This window comes from Pygocentrus nattereri, chromosome 9 (assembly GCF_015220715.1).
Source record: "Pygocentrus nattereri isolate fPygNat1 chromosome 9, fPygNat1.pri, whole genome shotgun sequence".
Lineage (NCBI taxonomy): Eukaryota > Metazoa > Chordata > Actinopteri > Characiformes > Serrasalmidae > Pygocentrus > Pygocentrus nattereri.
In genome coordinates this window covers 15,960,023-15,976,686 of record NC_051219.1, presented here as the reverse complement: position 1 = coordinate 15,976,686, position 16,664 = coordinate 15,960,023, and the positions used below count along the sequence as shown (strand labels likewise).

At 39.2% G+C, this 16,664-nt stretch overlaps 1 protein-coding gene across 1 annotated transcript in view; it reads right to left on the bottom strand.

The window, feature by feature from the left end:
• Nucleotides 1-16,664, bottom strand: part of hspg2 (heparan sulfate proteoglycan 2) — a 186,473-nt gene that overhangs the window by 60,730 nt on the left and 109,079 nt on the right. Inside the window, exons 31-45 of the mRNA XM_037541607.1 lie at nt 15,777-15,844; nt 15,534-15,674; nt 14,085-14,276; nt 9,389-9,472; nt 8,818-8,910; nt 8,313-8,402; nt 7,799-8,029; nt 7,099-7,212; nt 6,748-6,875; nt 5,468-5,554; nt 5,311-5,369; nt 5,018-5,182; nt 4,712-4,816; nt 3,813-3,913; nt 1,800-1,980 (exon numbers count right to left, since the gene is read on the bottom strand). Of these exons, the coding sequence (XP_037397504.1) occupies nt 1,800-1,980; nt 3,813-3,913; nt 4,712-4,816; nt 5,018-5,182; nt 5,311-5,369; nt 5,468-5,554; nt 6,748-6,875; nt 7,099-7,212; nt 7,799-8,029; nt 8,313-8,402; nt 8,818-8,910; nt 9,389-9,472; nt 14,085-14,276; nt 15,534-15,674; nt 15,777-15,844 (1,839 nt within the window). The remainder of the gene's footprint in view (nt 1-1,799; nt 1,981-3,812; nt 3,914-4,711; nt 4,817-5,017; nt 5,183-5,310; nt 5,370-5,467; nt 5,555-6,747; nt 6,876-7,098; nt 7,213-7,798; nt 8,030-8,312; nt 8,403-8,817; nt 8,911-9,388; nt 9,473-14,084; nt 14,277-15,533; nt 15,675-15,776; nt 15,845-16,664) is intronic.

Here is a 16,664-nt window from a genome sequence, read left to right as displayed (position 1 = left end):
ATATTTTCCCTCTGAGGTCCACTAGTAACATTTGTGTGGTTTGATTAATAAAAAAAATGGTCAAAATTAATTTTAACATAAACAGGCTCTTCTTGTTACTGTGCCTTTAAGACTGATATATGTAAATGAGCTCTGTTCTGACTGGCTGCCCTCTAGTGTGCCTCAAAAAAGCCATCTGGGTGTAAAAGCTCCTTAGAGCCTCAGTGTGAATGGGCAGGGTTAACCTGTTGAGAGCTGAACGGGAGGATGCATGTAAATCATTTGGTTCTCACAACATCACAAAAATAATGAATTCAAAATGGGTTGTTTTTTGCAGCTATGTTTCCAGGAATGGACTTTGAAAGGGTATGAATGTTTACATACCACACCAAAATGTAATTTTTCAAGGAAATTAGTTCAATGATGAGCTTGTATAAGCAGGTATTGCACGATAACTGTAAATACTGGACCTTATTCAGAGGGATTTTGGAGATGGAACACATATCAAATCAAAGTGTATTTATTTCTATTAAACTCTTTGCTGGAGTTTTCTAGACCGAATAAACATTTAAATGGGTTTATATATCATTTCTTCACTTTTCCACAGCAATGTATAGACTATATAAGACAATTCAGGAACTACATTGGTTACACTCCATACACTCTTAAGATGAGACAGAGGAGATGAGATGCCTACAGCTCTATCTCTGAAACTGTATCCGACTTTTAAACACCAGAGTAACATCACCAAGTCATTCTGGTTACTTTCGCATTTACTAAAGTTTTCATGCACAACCTGGCAGAAACCTGGGAAAGCCCCAGCCACACCACTACGCTAGAAAATTAGTCCCACCTCTGACAGAAGGAACTACACATTTATACCTTCATTTACAAATATCATTCACTAAAGAATCAGAGGTTTTATGGAAGTGTTTTATGTGAAAGATGCATTTCACATAAACGTTTACTGAAGCAATTCAGCAACTGCTCAGTGGCTTCAACCATGAGTTTCCATTCATGGAAATTCCATTTTAAGTCCAGGGAAACAAAACGATCAGATACGGTTATGGACCATATGATGCTAATGAGGCAGAAATTATGCTGAAAAACACATCAGTCTTCTTTTAATTAACTAACAAATTAAAGATGCCTCAAGACGTAACAACCACATTATATACATGTACAACTACGAGACACAACAAGCTGCCATTTAAGGAGCACTCTGTCTTAAATGACTAATAAATATTCGACTCAAATAGCAAATCCAGTTTCTAAAAAAAATCAGTTTATAAAAATCACCAAGGAGCTTTAATACCAGCATAAAAATTTGAGTTTTTGAGGAGATGTGATTGCCTGTGATTTGTAATAAGTAGACTCTGGAGGAAAAATAAAACACTTCTTTCACAAATAACATTGATTTCCTTCTAAATATCAAATGATTTGTTATTCTAATCATCTGCTCTTGTGTTGCTCTTAATCATTCACAAGCTGTATTGTTTTCGTTTAGAGTAAAGGGTGGATCAGCAATAAGTAATAAAAGAAAGCCAGTGTTTTTGATTAGTAAAAAAATAAATAAAAACATACATCTAACTAAAACAGAACTGAAGATCATTTCATGACGCACATGGAGAAACCCAAGAAGACCCATGCTGTTGGCCATAGCTGAGGAGTTAGCATGCATAAGAAAACAGTGAGCCAGGGTGTAAGAGAGTACAGCAAAAGCCAAAGGCATGCAAGCAACCAGGTAGGAGAAACTGACAGGTGGAACTTGAGGTGGTCTTAAGAGGATGATGGTGAAGGGAACAGCACCAGTCACAAACCTTGGACATGGAGGACAGCAGAGCTTTCGTCCATGCCAAACATGTTGGAGCCGGTGCAGACGTAGACACCGTAGTCTTCAGGCTGGACATTCGGGATGGTCAGGATGCCGTTAAAGTCCATGACTCGGTTGGGCAGCTTGCCGTTGCCCTGGCGCGTCCAAACCAGGGTGTACGCTGGAGACTGAGCGAAGTTCAAGTATGTCAGTAAAATACTCAAAGACCCTTTATCTTTAAGCACTACTAGAATTGGGATAGTTTGATCTGAGGAGGTTCTGTAGTGTGTAATCTGTCAGATATCTGACTGGCTGATTCATGCAAGATAAAGTATTGTAACTAAAGAACTGTAATGACCCAGTTATAGCCATACTTAACCTTGACAGGAATTTCAAAGCCCAGATGTATATCGCTGCTGTCAGAAGAAAACATATCTCCAAAATGGTCATTTTACAGGAGAAGGAAAAAACCTACTTTACTTTTATTGTAAGTCAATGGAACCAGACAAAGTCATTTTAGGCCATTTATTTTAGTCCATTCATCATGAAATTTACATACAACATTATGGGAGGCAAATCCAGCCAAAAAAGAAAGGAAATTAAAACAATAAAATGTAAATGCAAACCTCTTTTTGCCATTTCTTTGTCCAAACATCTGATGTTTTACGCTTGCCTTTTCATTCTGACAGTTAAAGCGCCGAAAACTGAATCACAGGCAGTCACTTTGCTGCTGATTTATCCATTTTGCGTTTTCATTTTTATTTGGTCAGATTTGCAGCCATTTGCTATGAAATAGAAATAAAAACATAAACACTGCATTTTGATTTTATTTTTGCAGTTCATGAAGAAAAGCCAAACTGAAATTTGGAATTTCTTTTCTCCATTAGCTTTTTCATTTCAGATTTGGCCATGAAACACCAGTATAACGACTAAAATGAAATGACAAATAGCCGTTTTCAATTTATTTTTATTTTTGTCACAAATTACTAGAGCCCATGTGAAAAATGAAATTGCAAATGTAGGTATTTCATTTCATTTTCAATTTTGGCAGGACATTTGCTCAAATGTTTGGAAAAACAAATGGCAAAAAGCATTTAAATTTTATTGTTTTAATTTTCATTTCTTTTTTGGCTGGATTTGCCTCCCATACAATATAAAGTGTAACAGGCATTTTCAAATTATTTTTCAAAAAATTGAGGTTTTCTGTCTGACAACCGCAATAAGCTAGCATTACAGGGTAGGTGAAAAACTGAATAAGTCAAATACAAGGTGTTGGGATGCGGTTAATATAATTACATTGTTATTACATTAAACCATTACATCAATGTTATAACAATGCTATTACATTACCAAATCAGGTCTACTTTTGTGTTTGCAAAGTCTGTTGCAGAATTTGATTAAAATGATGATTTAATTAAGTGAATACAGACGGTGATATGACAGTGGTGTAATTAGATTGACGGGACATATAGAGCAGCAGTATGCTTTCCTGGACTTAGCTGAACTCTGGTGTCCTGCGAATAGTGAGGAGCTCAGCTATAGAGCCAATTACAAAGACATGAAAGCAGAGCTCAAAAACTACTCCTTCCTGAACTACTAGCCTGTAAAATTACTAAAAATGTGATTATCCTCACTCCCAACATTGTGTTTACAATGTGAAATAGTAATAACTACTGTCACAACAAACATGCAACACTATATGAAGCTTTATATAGAATATGTTTAGTTATTTTTGTAAGTCGAAGTAGATAAAGCTGTTCAGGGAATGGTGAATGCTGACTGTTTTTTTTAGCCACACAGTGCACACATGTGCAAGCAAGGGATGTTAGCTATTACTAATTCATTATTCTTTTTTTCCTGTTTACACAGGAAAAAGAGTCGGTCATCGCATTGTATGTCCATATTGATCAGCCCCAAATCAGACTAAACCTTAATCCATTCACATGCAAAATGTGTGAAACATCAAAGATGGAGTGAAAAAAAGAATTTCAGCATAAACAGTGTTAAATGTGGTTCCTACTTTGCTCTTGGCAGTGCAGATGAAGCTCACTGTAGCTCCCACTGTTACGCTCTGAACCTTGGGTTCCTCAATAAAGACCTCGATGGGTTTGGATGGTGAGACTAGCGAGAGAGAGAAACATTACTTCCATGGAGATGCAATTTCCTGTTACTTCCATCCAAAATGTGATAATACTGTGGTACTGTGATAATAAGCAGCTCTCATTATCACAGTACCAGAGATTAATCAATCAAGTCTAATAAATAAACTATGAAGCATACCAAAAAGAAGATCACATTTCTGGTAACAAGTGAAAACTGTAAGTTAAAGCATGAGGCTGACATTGGCTTGAGCCACAGCAACTGTGCCAATTTGCATTCACACTCTGGTATTTGGAATTAATGGAATTGGAAGAAATGGAATTTCCATTTCTAAATCTCAAGTTAAAAAGCTATGTATGTGTGTATCAACTGAATTATATGCTAGTTTTCTGAACCACACTTTGTATTTTCCCTCTCAGTCTCAAGAATGAAACTCTCACTCATATGCAAAAGTCTTAGCACTAAGCACATTGCTTAAAACTACTTTTTCTTGAAAATAAGTTTTTCCTTGTAAAACCATAATATATCATTAGAAAAGATGCAAATAAATACCAATACAGTAATAAGAATTTCTTTTTTTTTTTTTAAGGAGCTGATATCTGGTGAGCTAGTATGAAGAGCAAAATTTGGTTCTAGATGTCTCCTGGAGATCTCCTGTCTCCCCAGCCAGTCACATGGAACAGTCAAATTCCATCATCAGAGCAACTGACTTAACATAATTTATTATTGATAAGCCCCTCCAGGTACTGGATGATAATACAAATAATACTGGGATTCCTCAAGGAAAATGCTTGGAAATGGTTAAACAAACACACTCACACACGATCTCAGCGTGGCTGCGGTTGGTGTGCTGGCGGTCTCGGCATGTGCAGGTATAGACGCCAGCATCTGAGGGCTGGACACTGGGGAAATGCAGCTCCTCTCCTGCAGGCAATGAAAGAGTTTACCAAACATACATACATACATACATATATATATATACACACACACACACACACACACACACACACACACACACACACATACACATATATATATATGCTGCTAATGTAAACTACAAAAATGACACAGACCACAGGGCCTTTTCAGGCCACATTGCTGTAACTACTCGCGTAAAAGTGGTACCTTGTCTGCGTCTCTCTGCTGATCTGGAGATGGGGCGGCCGTCTTCACGGGTCCAGTAGAAGTAGTGGGGCGGGGTTCCAGATGCCTGGCATCTGAGGGTAACTGGGCTACCCTGAGCCGCCAGCACCCTCTCAGGATACACCTTCACCACCAGAGAAGCAGCCGCTGATACCAAACAAGCACATCCATTACTCACACCAGCTTACAGCTTTACTATCCAAAAAATGATTTCTTTTTGATTTTTTTAACTCTTTTTTTTTTTATAGTTCAGCAAAAAAGAACAAAGATCTCACCATTATCTGGGTGACATTTGACTCTTTCTTGCGGATTTCCAACATATCCAGGTGCGCAGCTGTTTAAAGAGAAGTAAAACAGAATTTGACACCACAGATCTATCACTTGAAAACACAAGAGCCACTCAAATGTGACTGGTGAAGTGGGCTAACTTACCGCTCACAGTACTGGCCAGTGTAGCCGGGCTGGCAGGCAGTGCACTGATAGCCCCCATTACCCAGACTTTCACAGGTGGGAGAGAATCTAAACACAAACAAAAGTTGCTCTAATATTCATATTGAAAAGCAGGACAGTACTGTGAGTTATCAAGTATGAGATTTACATGTTTACAACTCCACCAAAAAGTGATTCCGCAAGCCCAGGAATAGATTAGATTTGGATTCAAAACTTTTAATCACTGACACGTTTAATTTTGCATGTAGAATAGGAAATAATTGTGTTTTTGAATTTGATGAAAGGTTAAGGCCAAAACACACTGCATGCACCATGAATAAATGACAGGAAAATGCAAAATATTCCAACATAATTTTTTTTGTATCTAAATTGTTCACTATGGACAGAAAACTATTTATTTTTTGATAGGAGTCTTCACTTTCAGTGATCTTCACAAGCCTACTTGAGAGCTAACAACGCCCCCTTGTGGAGAAACTTCAGTCTGCTAAACATGTGTGAGTGAATTACAGGTCAGAGGTTCTTGGGATAGAATATGAGACAGTTTAACATTTGTTTCCTGCATGCAATTCCCATAAGTGATACTGTGTACCTCATAATTTGTCTGATATGGTGTTTTTTTGTGATTCACAACATACCTACAAAATGATCACTTTCATATCTTTACCAAATGTTTAGATTTTAGACGTGGCCATTTTATTGAATGCAAGACACACATTGGTGTCTAGACATTCTATGGTGCATCACAAGATGATACATGTTTTTTTATTTATTTTTCTTATTTAAATAGCCGATTAAGATAATAAAAACTGGGGGGGCGGGTAAAATTACAAGGTAAAATCTTGCATAGGGCCTCCTATAGTCCAGGCCCAGCCCAGTCTGTAACTCATTGTGAATTGCTTTTCGAAAAGCTAGTACCACACTTGTTGAAGCAGAAGACAAATTGTTTTAGTTGCTAGGATACAGCCATTCTGTCAACATGCTTGTTGCTATGCAAATGCCAGAAACAACAGTTATTCATCAAGTGACTTTGTGTTGCCCGCCAAAATTTGCAAAAACCGAATAGATAGCAAATAAAATGTATTTTTACTCTCGGAAATCTCATTTGGTGTACAAGATGTTGTGCTGTATTAATAGTTAATTCATCAGAATAAATCATGCTCAGTGAGCAAAGGCCTTCACTCTTGTTTTGTGGAAAGAAAATGAACATTCTTTGCATCAGGATTAAATAACTACAAATAAGGAGTTTGGTTTCTGGGACTAACTGGTTCTCCGGGTCAGTGTGTGGACAGGCGCAAGGCTGGCAGTCCTCTGGAGTTCCAGCAGAGGCATCTCCAAAGTAGCCAGGGGAACACTGCTCACACAGCTCGCCCATCGTGTTATGCAGGCAGTTCTGTCAATAAGCAAACAAACAGCCATCGTCAAAGCAAGGACAGAACCTAAAGAAGCCTCTTTTTTGTTTAGATCTGAAGTGTGTCAATTAAACTATACAGTGTTCACATATAATTTGTGTCAGTGACCCCAACTACTACAGACCCTCATGAGCATGCTGTTCTACAGGCTTCCTCAAAGAATGGCTGTAATGTAATGTAATGTAAGGTGAGGATGCAGTTTACCGTGCAGACTCCAGTCTCTGGATGACAGGAGTCAGAGTGGCCATTACATTCACACAGCTCACAGTGGCCAAGGTACAGGCCTCCACCTGTACGGGTGTAGCCTGGAGCACAGTCCTAAAATACAGCAGACAGAGAAAAACTATAAATGATAAAAACGCAGAAATGAATATCCTTGAATTGTCCAAAAGTGAAAGTTTTTTAATACAATTATTTTCTGTTTCATTTATGTTGTTGAAATACTGACAGAGTGAAAGAGAATTAAGTGAACTAGAGGATTTAAACAGCTTGCTAAAGTTGTAAAGTATGGAAATGTAAGACTTCTTGGTATCCCAACAGCATGTATGGCCTAATGCCAGAGACTACAATACTACAATAAAGTATGCTATTGTAAAACAGTTAAAACTATTGCAGTGCATGTCTGTTTCAGTTATTATCAGAGAGATAATCAGGTGTGTGAGACAAGCTAACTAATTGATGTTCTGCAATCAAACTGCACAGCACACAATATATTTTCATTCTCCGGTCACCAGCCCAGTCATACAGTGATGTCACATAAGGTTTTGAACTTTCAAGTTTCATTAACAGATGTTAAAAGCATTTCCTCCTTTTTTCTATCAAGGTACAATTATTCTTACAAGTTCCAACTGGCTGCAATTCAACCAACCACTGTAACTGGCCAGTGTGGTGGATTTGGTCATACCTGGCAGGACAGGCCGTGGTAACTAGGTGGACAGCGGCACTGCTCCACCTCTAGAGCCTGGGTCAGACCTGTGTAGTTGGGCACAGCAACCTCCATGCTGACCCCTGAGATGCTGGACGAGCGCATCTCTGTGTGATAGGATGCTCGGATAAGGATGTCATCCAGGTCAGCCAGAACCATCATAAGGTGCTCCCGAGTGGCCGGCATACCATCAGGACGCTTCCAGTTCTCCTACAGAGAAACAAAAGAATAAGATCTGTCAAGTGACTTCATAGCCTAATAATAGTTTTTGTTTTTTCTGCCTTGACTTTTATGAGCATTGCTTACAATGGTATCAATACCAATAAGTCACTGGTAATCTAAAGATTAATTGTTATTCACTACGTCTGACATACTGCTCACAAACAACAGTGAAAAATCATACACGGAACCAAACCAACCCATCATATACTACATTAAAGGAAAATGCACAGAATTTTAATGTTTGTTTCTTTGCATCAGACAAGTTTCTCACCTCTCTAAAGACGATCTCAAATTGACGGGACTCTCTTGTCCCCTGTCCTCTTCTCCAGTCCTGGCGGGCCACTAGTGTGATGTCATTACCCTAGGAATAAGAATGTGGTGATGTTATTTATTTATGACAGAACACTCAGAGCCTGCTCTATCTAAGTAGCATAAGAGGGTCACTACCATAGCATTAAGCATTCAACAGTTTCTTGTTTTCGTACAATTATTATGATGGTTCTATTAGAGATTTTTTGTATTACCCATCAGATTAACTAGATTAAATTAGATCTAAAACTAGATCTTAAACTAGATTAATTAGATCTTTGGTTTATTTGATTTCCTTATTATTATCACGATATATTTACATCTTGTCATTTCTTTATGAATCTGTATCCTACTATACTGTTCCTACAGTTAAGAGTACCTAAGTGCCTAGGCAGATGGAAGGGTCCCTAAAATGCTCGAGCAGGCCCTGAGGACACTGCGCACCACTTGCGTCTCGTATTACTTACAATGATCTGGACGTCAACATCGTCTATGGGAGCTCCCCGTGGTCCAGGTACATAAGAGACGGTATACTTGAGCTTTCCCCCATAGGAGCCCACCTACAGGAACAGAAAGAATACCAGAATAAGAGCACTTTCATGATAATTGGGCTTCTTGTTGTCCTCAAGCCCTTTTCCTGCAGTCTTTTTTTTATCAATCTTAAGACTTAATATTCAATAAGTACTATAAAGTATACTGTAACTGCTATAAAGCCTATAAGTAATGTGTGTGATAGAGTCTCTTTTTTCTCATAACAATAGCAAGAAATACCTGCAGATCTGTCCTGAATGCAAAGCTAAACATGAACACTAGTATAACTAAACAGGATTAGGCTCACACTGGAACAGCTATATTGGAAATTGCTTAAGATTAAACACAAGTCAGGTCGGAAGACGCCCATCTGCTGCATGAAAATGCTCCAGTGACCTCACTAAGCTCTTATGTTAGTACAGGTGGAGGAGCACTTAGGCCTGGACAGAGCAGCACACAGGTCAGCAGGTTGGTACTTGGCTGGACTGACCACTGCAGACTAGTTACCTTGTCCCCTCGGAACTTCTCTGGAAGCTGCCAGAAGAGCACGTCCTCCGGGTGTAAACTGAATGCTTTGTAGACCAGAGCGTACTGAAGCACCGAGAGGAATGAAAGGGGCATCAGCAGCAGAAAAAAGACAGAAAATTGCAGATAAGCATAGCAGAGAGCAAGGAGAGCAGATCATAAGAGAAAGGGTTTCAAGTTTCTACCAGAAAACCTGCTACTTCAGACATAATGACAAATGCCACTACAAATCAGGAGCACTGAAGAGGTTTAGTGAGATTTAGCCTATGATCAAAAATAAAGTATTACTTAAAAACATTTTTAACACTTCTAGTGTGCTCCACCTTCACACTCCGGTCACCAATTTCTGGTTAACCTTCACAAACCTTCTCACATACCTAAAACTGAAGGCTAATAATGGATTAACGACTTTACTACATTAAGAAACGACTGATTTTGCCAAACATTAACCCCTCATTGAATGATCATTACCATGACTGTCTATGCAAACATGCTAAGGATCGGCATCGTTCATTGTGCCCCAGAGGGTGATATTTTCCCAGGATTCCAGCGACATGCAGTCACAAGACGGCTACATTGTTGGAGGAACCAACAGAAATGAACAGATCCACAGTGTTTTTTCTCAGCTTATCTTGTTAGAAAGACCAACACTTCAAACTAGAATCAAACCAGTGAAGAGCAAAGTTGGACTTAATTACATATAAAGCTTCAATATTCTAAAGACAGTTTTCATCTTAACCCAAATTTAGTGAATTAGCCAAGATGGTAAAACATTTCCTCCTTTATTTTTCCAGTTAGCCGCATTAGCCATGAGGCTAATGCAGCTAACTAGCAATGAAAAACTTATATCTACTATTTAGCATTGCAACGGCACATCTGCATCACACTCTTGCCTCAAACCATGTCAAGTTGATAAGTAATCACAAAAAAAACTGGTTTTTGACACCGTTTGACTGTCAGAATAAATAAAAGCCATGTCCCTTAGCTAAAAACAGTACTGGCTAATTTTTGCCTCTCCTTCCATTTCAAGAGACACAAGTTTGATACAAACCACCATATAGAAAGTTTGATGTTACTTAACAGCTTGAAATGTTTTGAGGCAAGGATTCTAATAAGTTCTAATTCAAATAGGTGGGCTATAAGTTTCAATCACTTGTTAGCTACATTAGCCAGAGCAAAACTAAACAAAACCTTGGGTGGTGAAAATTTCTTGGCTGATTGACGAGGGGAATATTCAATAAAAAATTACGTTTTGGAGCAAACTCTACTGCTATTTCAAAGCCTAAACAAAACCGCCAGAGATATCATACAATACCTTCACTAAGCTATTGTTTGGGACATGGCCTGGGGCAGCATGGTGGGACGCAGTGGCTCTCAAAGGGGAAGTTATGGCAGAAGGGGGGGGAGGGGGGGAAGGGGGGCTGGGTTTATGGCCACCTGAACGACCCATGGAACTGGAGGCTCCAAACAAATAGGAGGCGGAAGAGGTTCTGGAGGATGATGAAGAGAGGGAGGAAGCCGACCGCCCACTGGAGAAGTTGGTAAGGAGTGCCCAGATTTCTTCATCGAATTTACGCACTTCGGCAGCAGATGGCTGGTGAGAGGCAGGAAGAATGAAGCGAACAGGTACGATAGTGACCCAAAAGGTCAACACGGACAAAAGGAAGGGATCCAAGGGTTACTTCCAAATAGGAGCATGCAGAAGGATGAGAAAAGGCGTGCAAAATAGTGCATAAAGACAGGGTGAGATCCAAGACACATGACTGGGTTACAACATGATGGGGTTACCAATCATCATATTGGCTACGGTTTCTTGTTAAAAGTTCTTTTATTTATGCAGTTTGAGTTCTCGCTCCAGATCACTCAACATAGTGTCATGCTACAAATGCAAGTGAACAGCAAGCAAAGACATTTGTCTGTTGTAGGTTATGGCATCTCGAGGACACTGTTGCTTGTTTAGGGGGCATCACATGGCACCTTTTTAAATGCAAAGCAGGCCACCATTAAAAAGAAGTAGGTCCAGCTTCTTAAGTTGCACACGGGAGAGTAATTTGACAGAACAGTAAAGGCACAGACCTTCTGTCACGTCCAGACTGTGTTAATCTTTATACCAAGTGTACAAAGTACACAAGTCTGAGTGCTCAAAAACAGCCAAACGAGCCTCCTTGATGGTGTGTAGTGCTTTTTCATGGCACTGAGTGGACTGTTTTTTGAAACAGAAAAGGCCGGTTTAAAACTACGAAGCACAGTGTGCAGGCTAGAGTGCTTTTCAGTTACAGTGTGCATCGTTCCATAAACGACAATTTAAAAAACAATTGCGCTTCAAACTCAAAAAGACCAAAAGTCAGTACTGTGTAAACTTAATAGCCGGGGGCAACAGATTTATAGCAACAAGCGCCCCACAAGTTCTTTATTGGTGCAGAATTTTGAGCTTTGATATTAGAAATGTATTATTATCATTGTTATATATTGGAGGGCACACAATAAGTGTCACAATCAGCATGGCGGTGAGAATTTTGAGTAAAAGTGCATGGATACCCTGCTAGCTCTTTTGGACCTTGCAGGGCTTTTACCCATAGAGTGCCATATGGAGTCGTCCTTCCTCAGCTGATCCTCTAGCCAAGTAGAGTCTTGCTAATATTGTGAATAAAGCAAGTCTCACTGTAATCCCCACATGTAGCCTCTAGGTTCCATTCTGTGCCCAATATGGTATATAATGAGCAAATTATAACTCTATTGCAGCCATATTTATCAAGCGAATGAATTAATTGGGACTTAACTCTTGCTATATTTATTTAATTCTAAGTCAAACAGTGGGGTCCTGAGTCTCAGACTGCTGAGAGCCCACTGTTTTTGTGCAAGAATGCCTAGTTTCATACTACATAATAAAAAATTATTGTTCTTTAAGGGTTCTTTAGTATAGAAAATGGTTCTATACAGAACCATGAACACTCAAACAAGCTTGACATTGGAACGCTCACATGAGTACATCCTGAAATCACCGTTTGCTGCTTGAACACACTTAAACCATGCTGACTTTCAAGCCACAACGCTTAGCTTAAGTTACAAAGCATGACTAATACAGCTTATGAAATTGCACCAACCATGCAGACCCTGACAGCAGCTGAGAATCAACAACTCCAAAAGACAAGCCACGTGAAAACAATGACAAGCACAGTACCCCCACGAAAACCTGCTCAAAAAGTCACTGCAGAACTGACACACTCAGTGCTTTACCTTGTGTGCTCGTTTTGATCGAGTAAAGCGGGCCTGCTTCTACAAAGTGCAAAGAAAGGATATGTTAAAAAATACAATTTCTTAACAGCACCTGTGTTTTCATTTACTTTCTTTTAGTAAATTGCAAGTGATCAAATGAAAAATATCCTTAAAATACAGCTTATCACGTCTATTTTCTGCAAAAAACCCCCAAAAAAACGGCGCATTAGTTTTGGTTCGTCAATTTAAAAGAAAAAAAGTTGCATTTGAGATGTCCCCATCTTTAATTTCATTGAGGCCTGTGTCGTCTTTCATTTGGTCACAAAATTGAACAAAGAATGAAAATGTGAACTTTACTGTTTGAGAGTTTGTGGCTGCTTAGTTTATCTTAGCCCTTTACTCTCTTCTCTGAAGACTTTTTTCGCTGAGGCTGTTTAAAACAACCCATTTTGCCTGATGAATGAGAGCTGAGACTTTTTTTTCCTTTTTTTTTTCAAAACATTTTATGGTTTGTAGATGTCCTAAATTGTACACTGTGCCATAGAGGAGTTTTTCATTGCAAATCATTTTATCAGCATAAATTAGAGTGAACATTAGAATCTTTGAAATATTTACATGAATTTCAGAATTGCACTCGAGCATTTGACTCTGATCACCATCAGTGACAAAAGTAGACTGAGTAGATCAAATCCACCTGAGAGTCGGAATAACGAGGGAATAATACTCAAGAAAAAAAAAGCTGTCCTCTTCTGCAAAGGCCTACTCATGGTCGGTGGTTTGCATGAATTAAATCAATAAATGGACAACCGGTATTTTTAACTGAAGGTAAAGGAATTTTTACCATCACTGGGGGCTGTAGCCATCGTTTCCATTTCCTAAGAGATCAAGATCGAGCTATTTAAGCACTTTACATTTAAAAAAGCTGTAGCCTTTTCTGGCTCTCTCTCTGTTAGACTATCCTTTTAAAAACACTTCTCCTTCTCAGTTTGTGTTTGTTTCATGAGGGAAATCTGTCACATGACAGAATTTATGTGTAAATATGTTAAAACATCAAAACAACAAATACTACTTTTTTGGTGATATTTCAGGTTAACAATTTTCACTAAAGTTCTGCTGACATTCATATAATATAACCGGCAAGTTTCAATAGCCTACACTGACAAACCTTTGGAAAACTTTGCCAAGAAAGGTGCTCTGGATGTGAACATGGCTAGTGAGTTCAAAATAAAGAGGTATAGAACTTCCACCTAAATTACCCTATAATAAAGCCTCTCTCTTCTTTGAAGGAGGTGTGATCGCCAACGTCAACAGGGACAAACACGAAAAGGAGGGCACATGGAAGAACAGCTTGCAGAGCTTGCAAAAGTGGGAAGAGAGGCACTAAAGCAGATGCAAATGAAGGTATATGAATGAACTGGAGGCCTATGGACTAAAAGACGTTTAAAACCACGTCAGCTTGTACCTTGTCTCCCTGGTAGCTGTTGGGTAGCTGCCAGTAGTGGGGCTCCTGACCGAGGTGGTCGAAGCCGGTGAAAGACAGCTGGGTCCCGTCCGTGGACACCTCCACCGAGAATCCAGTGTCAATGCGGCTGGTGCGCTGCCGGTTCACAAGAGCGAAGCCTTGAGTGTTTCCTGGAGCAAAACCAGTGGTGACCTGAAGACAAAAGAAGAGTGAGACCGCATTCTGTATCCATTTTAAAGAGAAAAGATACCAGAAACATCTTCCTTCCGTCCTTTAGTAGCCACATGTCACACAGTCACAAAAATGGGTTACTGTACAGGTACAACAGTGGCCAAAGGTGTAACTGTGCAGAAAAATGAAACAAAAAGCCTGAAGTAATATATAATTATAACAGCATATGGTACAATTAACACATTTTTTTGAGGTCTAAACCCCAGTATTTGTATCATTAATTGTACAATATTTTATTCCATGTCGCCAAACATCTTATTATTTATGCCTTTTGCTGTATTTTACAGAAGGTATTTGCAAAAGGTCAGTTTAAAGGATCTGCAGATCTAAGATCACATACTGGAACATAAACCGACAGACATTCTCTGATGTTGGGTGATGTGATGATTTAGAGCCATAAAATCTAATAGCAGAAAATCGAATCTTATAGATATAGGTAGCCAGTGCAGTTCTTTCAAAACTGGGATGACATGAGCTCTCTGTTTTGCTGTTATTAGCATCTTTATGGCTGCATTTTGTGTTATGGCATTTTAGAACACAATTTGAATATATTTTCTAAGTTTAACATATTGAAGAAGAAAGAAAAAAAAAAACATACAACATAAAGCTTATACCAATTAGCGCTGTGCAAAGCATGGCTAACTCAACACTCTTAGCTTAAACTGTGTAAAGTATTTTCAAGCAATGTCAAAGACTTCCCTAGATCTCAATCATGCCTTAGCTCGTCACTTACATTTGTGGTGAAATTTTGTTCATAAATGTATATTTTAGTACTGACAATCGGGGATAATAGTTTGACCAATGTTGTTGGTTAAAAAAACATTAAGTGACCCTTATTAGTCCCACAATGACAATGTAACTCATCCATGCAGTGAAAACACCACATTACACACTATTAAAGACAAGCTGGAGGGCAGTGAGCACACTTGTCCAGAGCAGTGGGCATCCCTATCCGCAGCGCCCAGGGAGCAGTTGGGGGTTAGGTGCCTTGCTCAAGGGCACCTCAGTCACAGACCGAACCTTCCGGTCGCAAGGCTGGTTCCCTAAGCTCCAGCCCACGACTGCCCACAATTCATTTCATTTCTAACAAACAACAGTTTCTATTTGAATAGGCAGGTTTACAGGCTGGTTAACAATTAATTGCTGAGCAATGATATTTGTTTGGTCTAAAGATTTATGAAAGTACAAAAGGTCAAGAGTCCACTCTTCATGTCTTACCACGTCTCTGTAGTAGGAGGAGCTGGAGCACTGCTGAGTGACTCCCATGCAGAAACACATCAGACAACCATCTTTGTTGGCAGGGCTGAGGTGGAAGGAGCCAGACTTGCAACTGGAGCATGATGGACCCTCCACATTCATCTGGATGTGAGAGAGCACATTTAGATATGAAACTTGTTTTCTAATGTTCCATCTAAACTTGGATAGGCAATACGAGAACGGCGTTTGTAAATGTGAGCTTGCCTTGCAACGGCAGATCCCGTTTGAAGTGCAACCATCACTACCTCGGGGGTCGCAGCTGTAGCAGTTCCCTGTGGACAGGAAACGTGTTTAGTGAGGACCTTTAAACAGACTTAGGTTGTCTTTGAGATGAGCCAAATGTTAATAATCACAGGAATACAAATTAATCTGCAAAGAGTGGCAGAGGCTAAAATCTCCATATGATACAACAAACAGAAATATAGTCGCTGGAAAAGTCTGAATACCCTGCATTAACATTTTGTTGATTTTTTTTCTATAGGGAACACACTAAAGCTTCATTCATATTACAAGGACAAAGTGGCACAAATCAGATTTTCTGCATTAATGTAACACTGATGTGATGTTTTAAAGCTGTGTGGATTTTTTCATATCAGATCTGCTTTGGCTATGTTCACATTACAAGCCTCATTGCTCAGTTCAGTTTTTTTGGCTCAGATCTGATCTTTCTAACTCAATCGCTCATATTCATGTAGTTAAGTGACATCAATCTGTCATTAACGTGAATGAAAAAGTCTTGAAACGCATCCTTATCAATGTACACATGCAGGTCGTTTATGTGAATTAACCACATTCACCATGGACAAACTAACAAACCAGCAGAACCATGAAGATCATTAGCCCTGAACAAGCCATTCATCACTAGACTTACTGTGCTTACTGGCACAGACTTCTGCCACGTTAATACTGAATGATGGATGCATGTGCAGTGGAAAAAAAACATGAATTCAGATCTGGCCATTCTCGTTAAGGTCACATGAACATGAATCAAGGATGTATCTGATCTAGGACCACATATAAAATTGCCTAAGGTTCGACTTGAAAAGATCAGACTTGTGTGTCCACACAAATCTGATGCAGATCTAATTAATG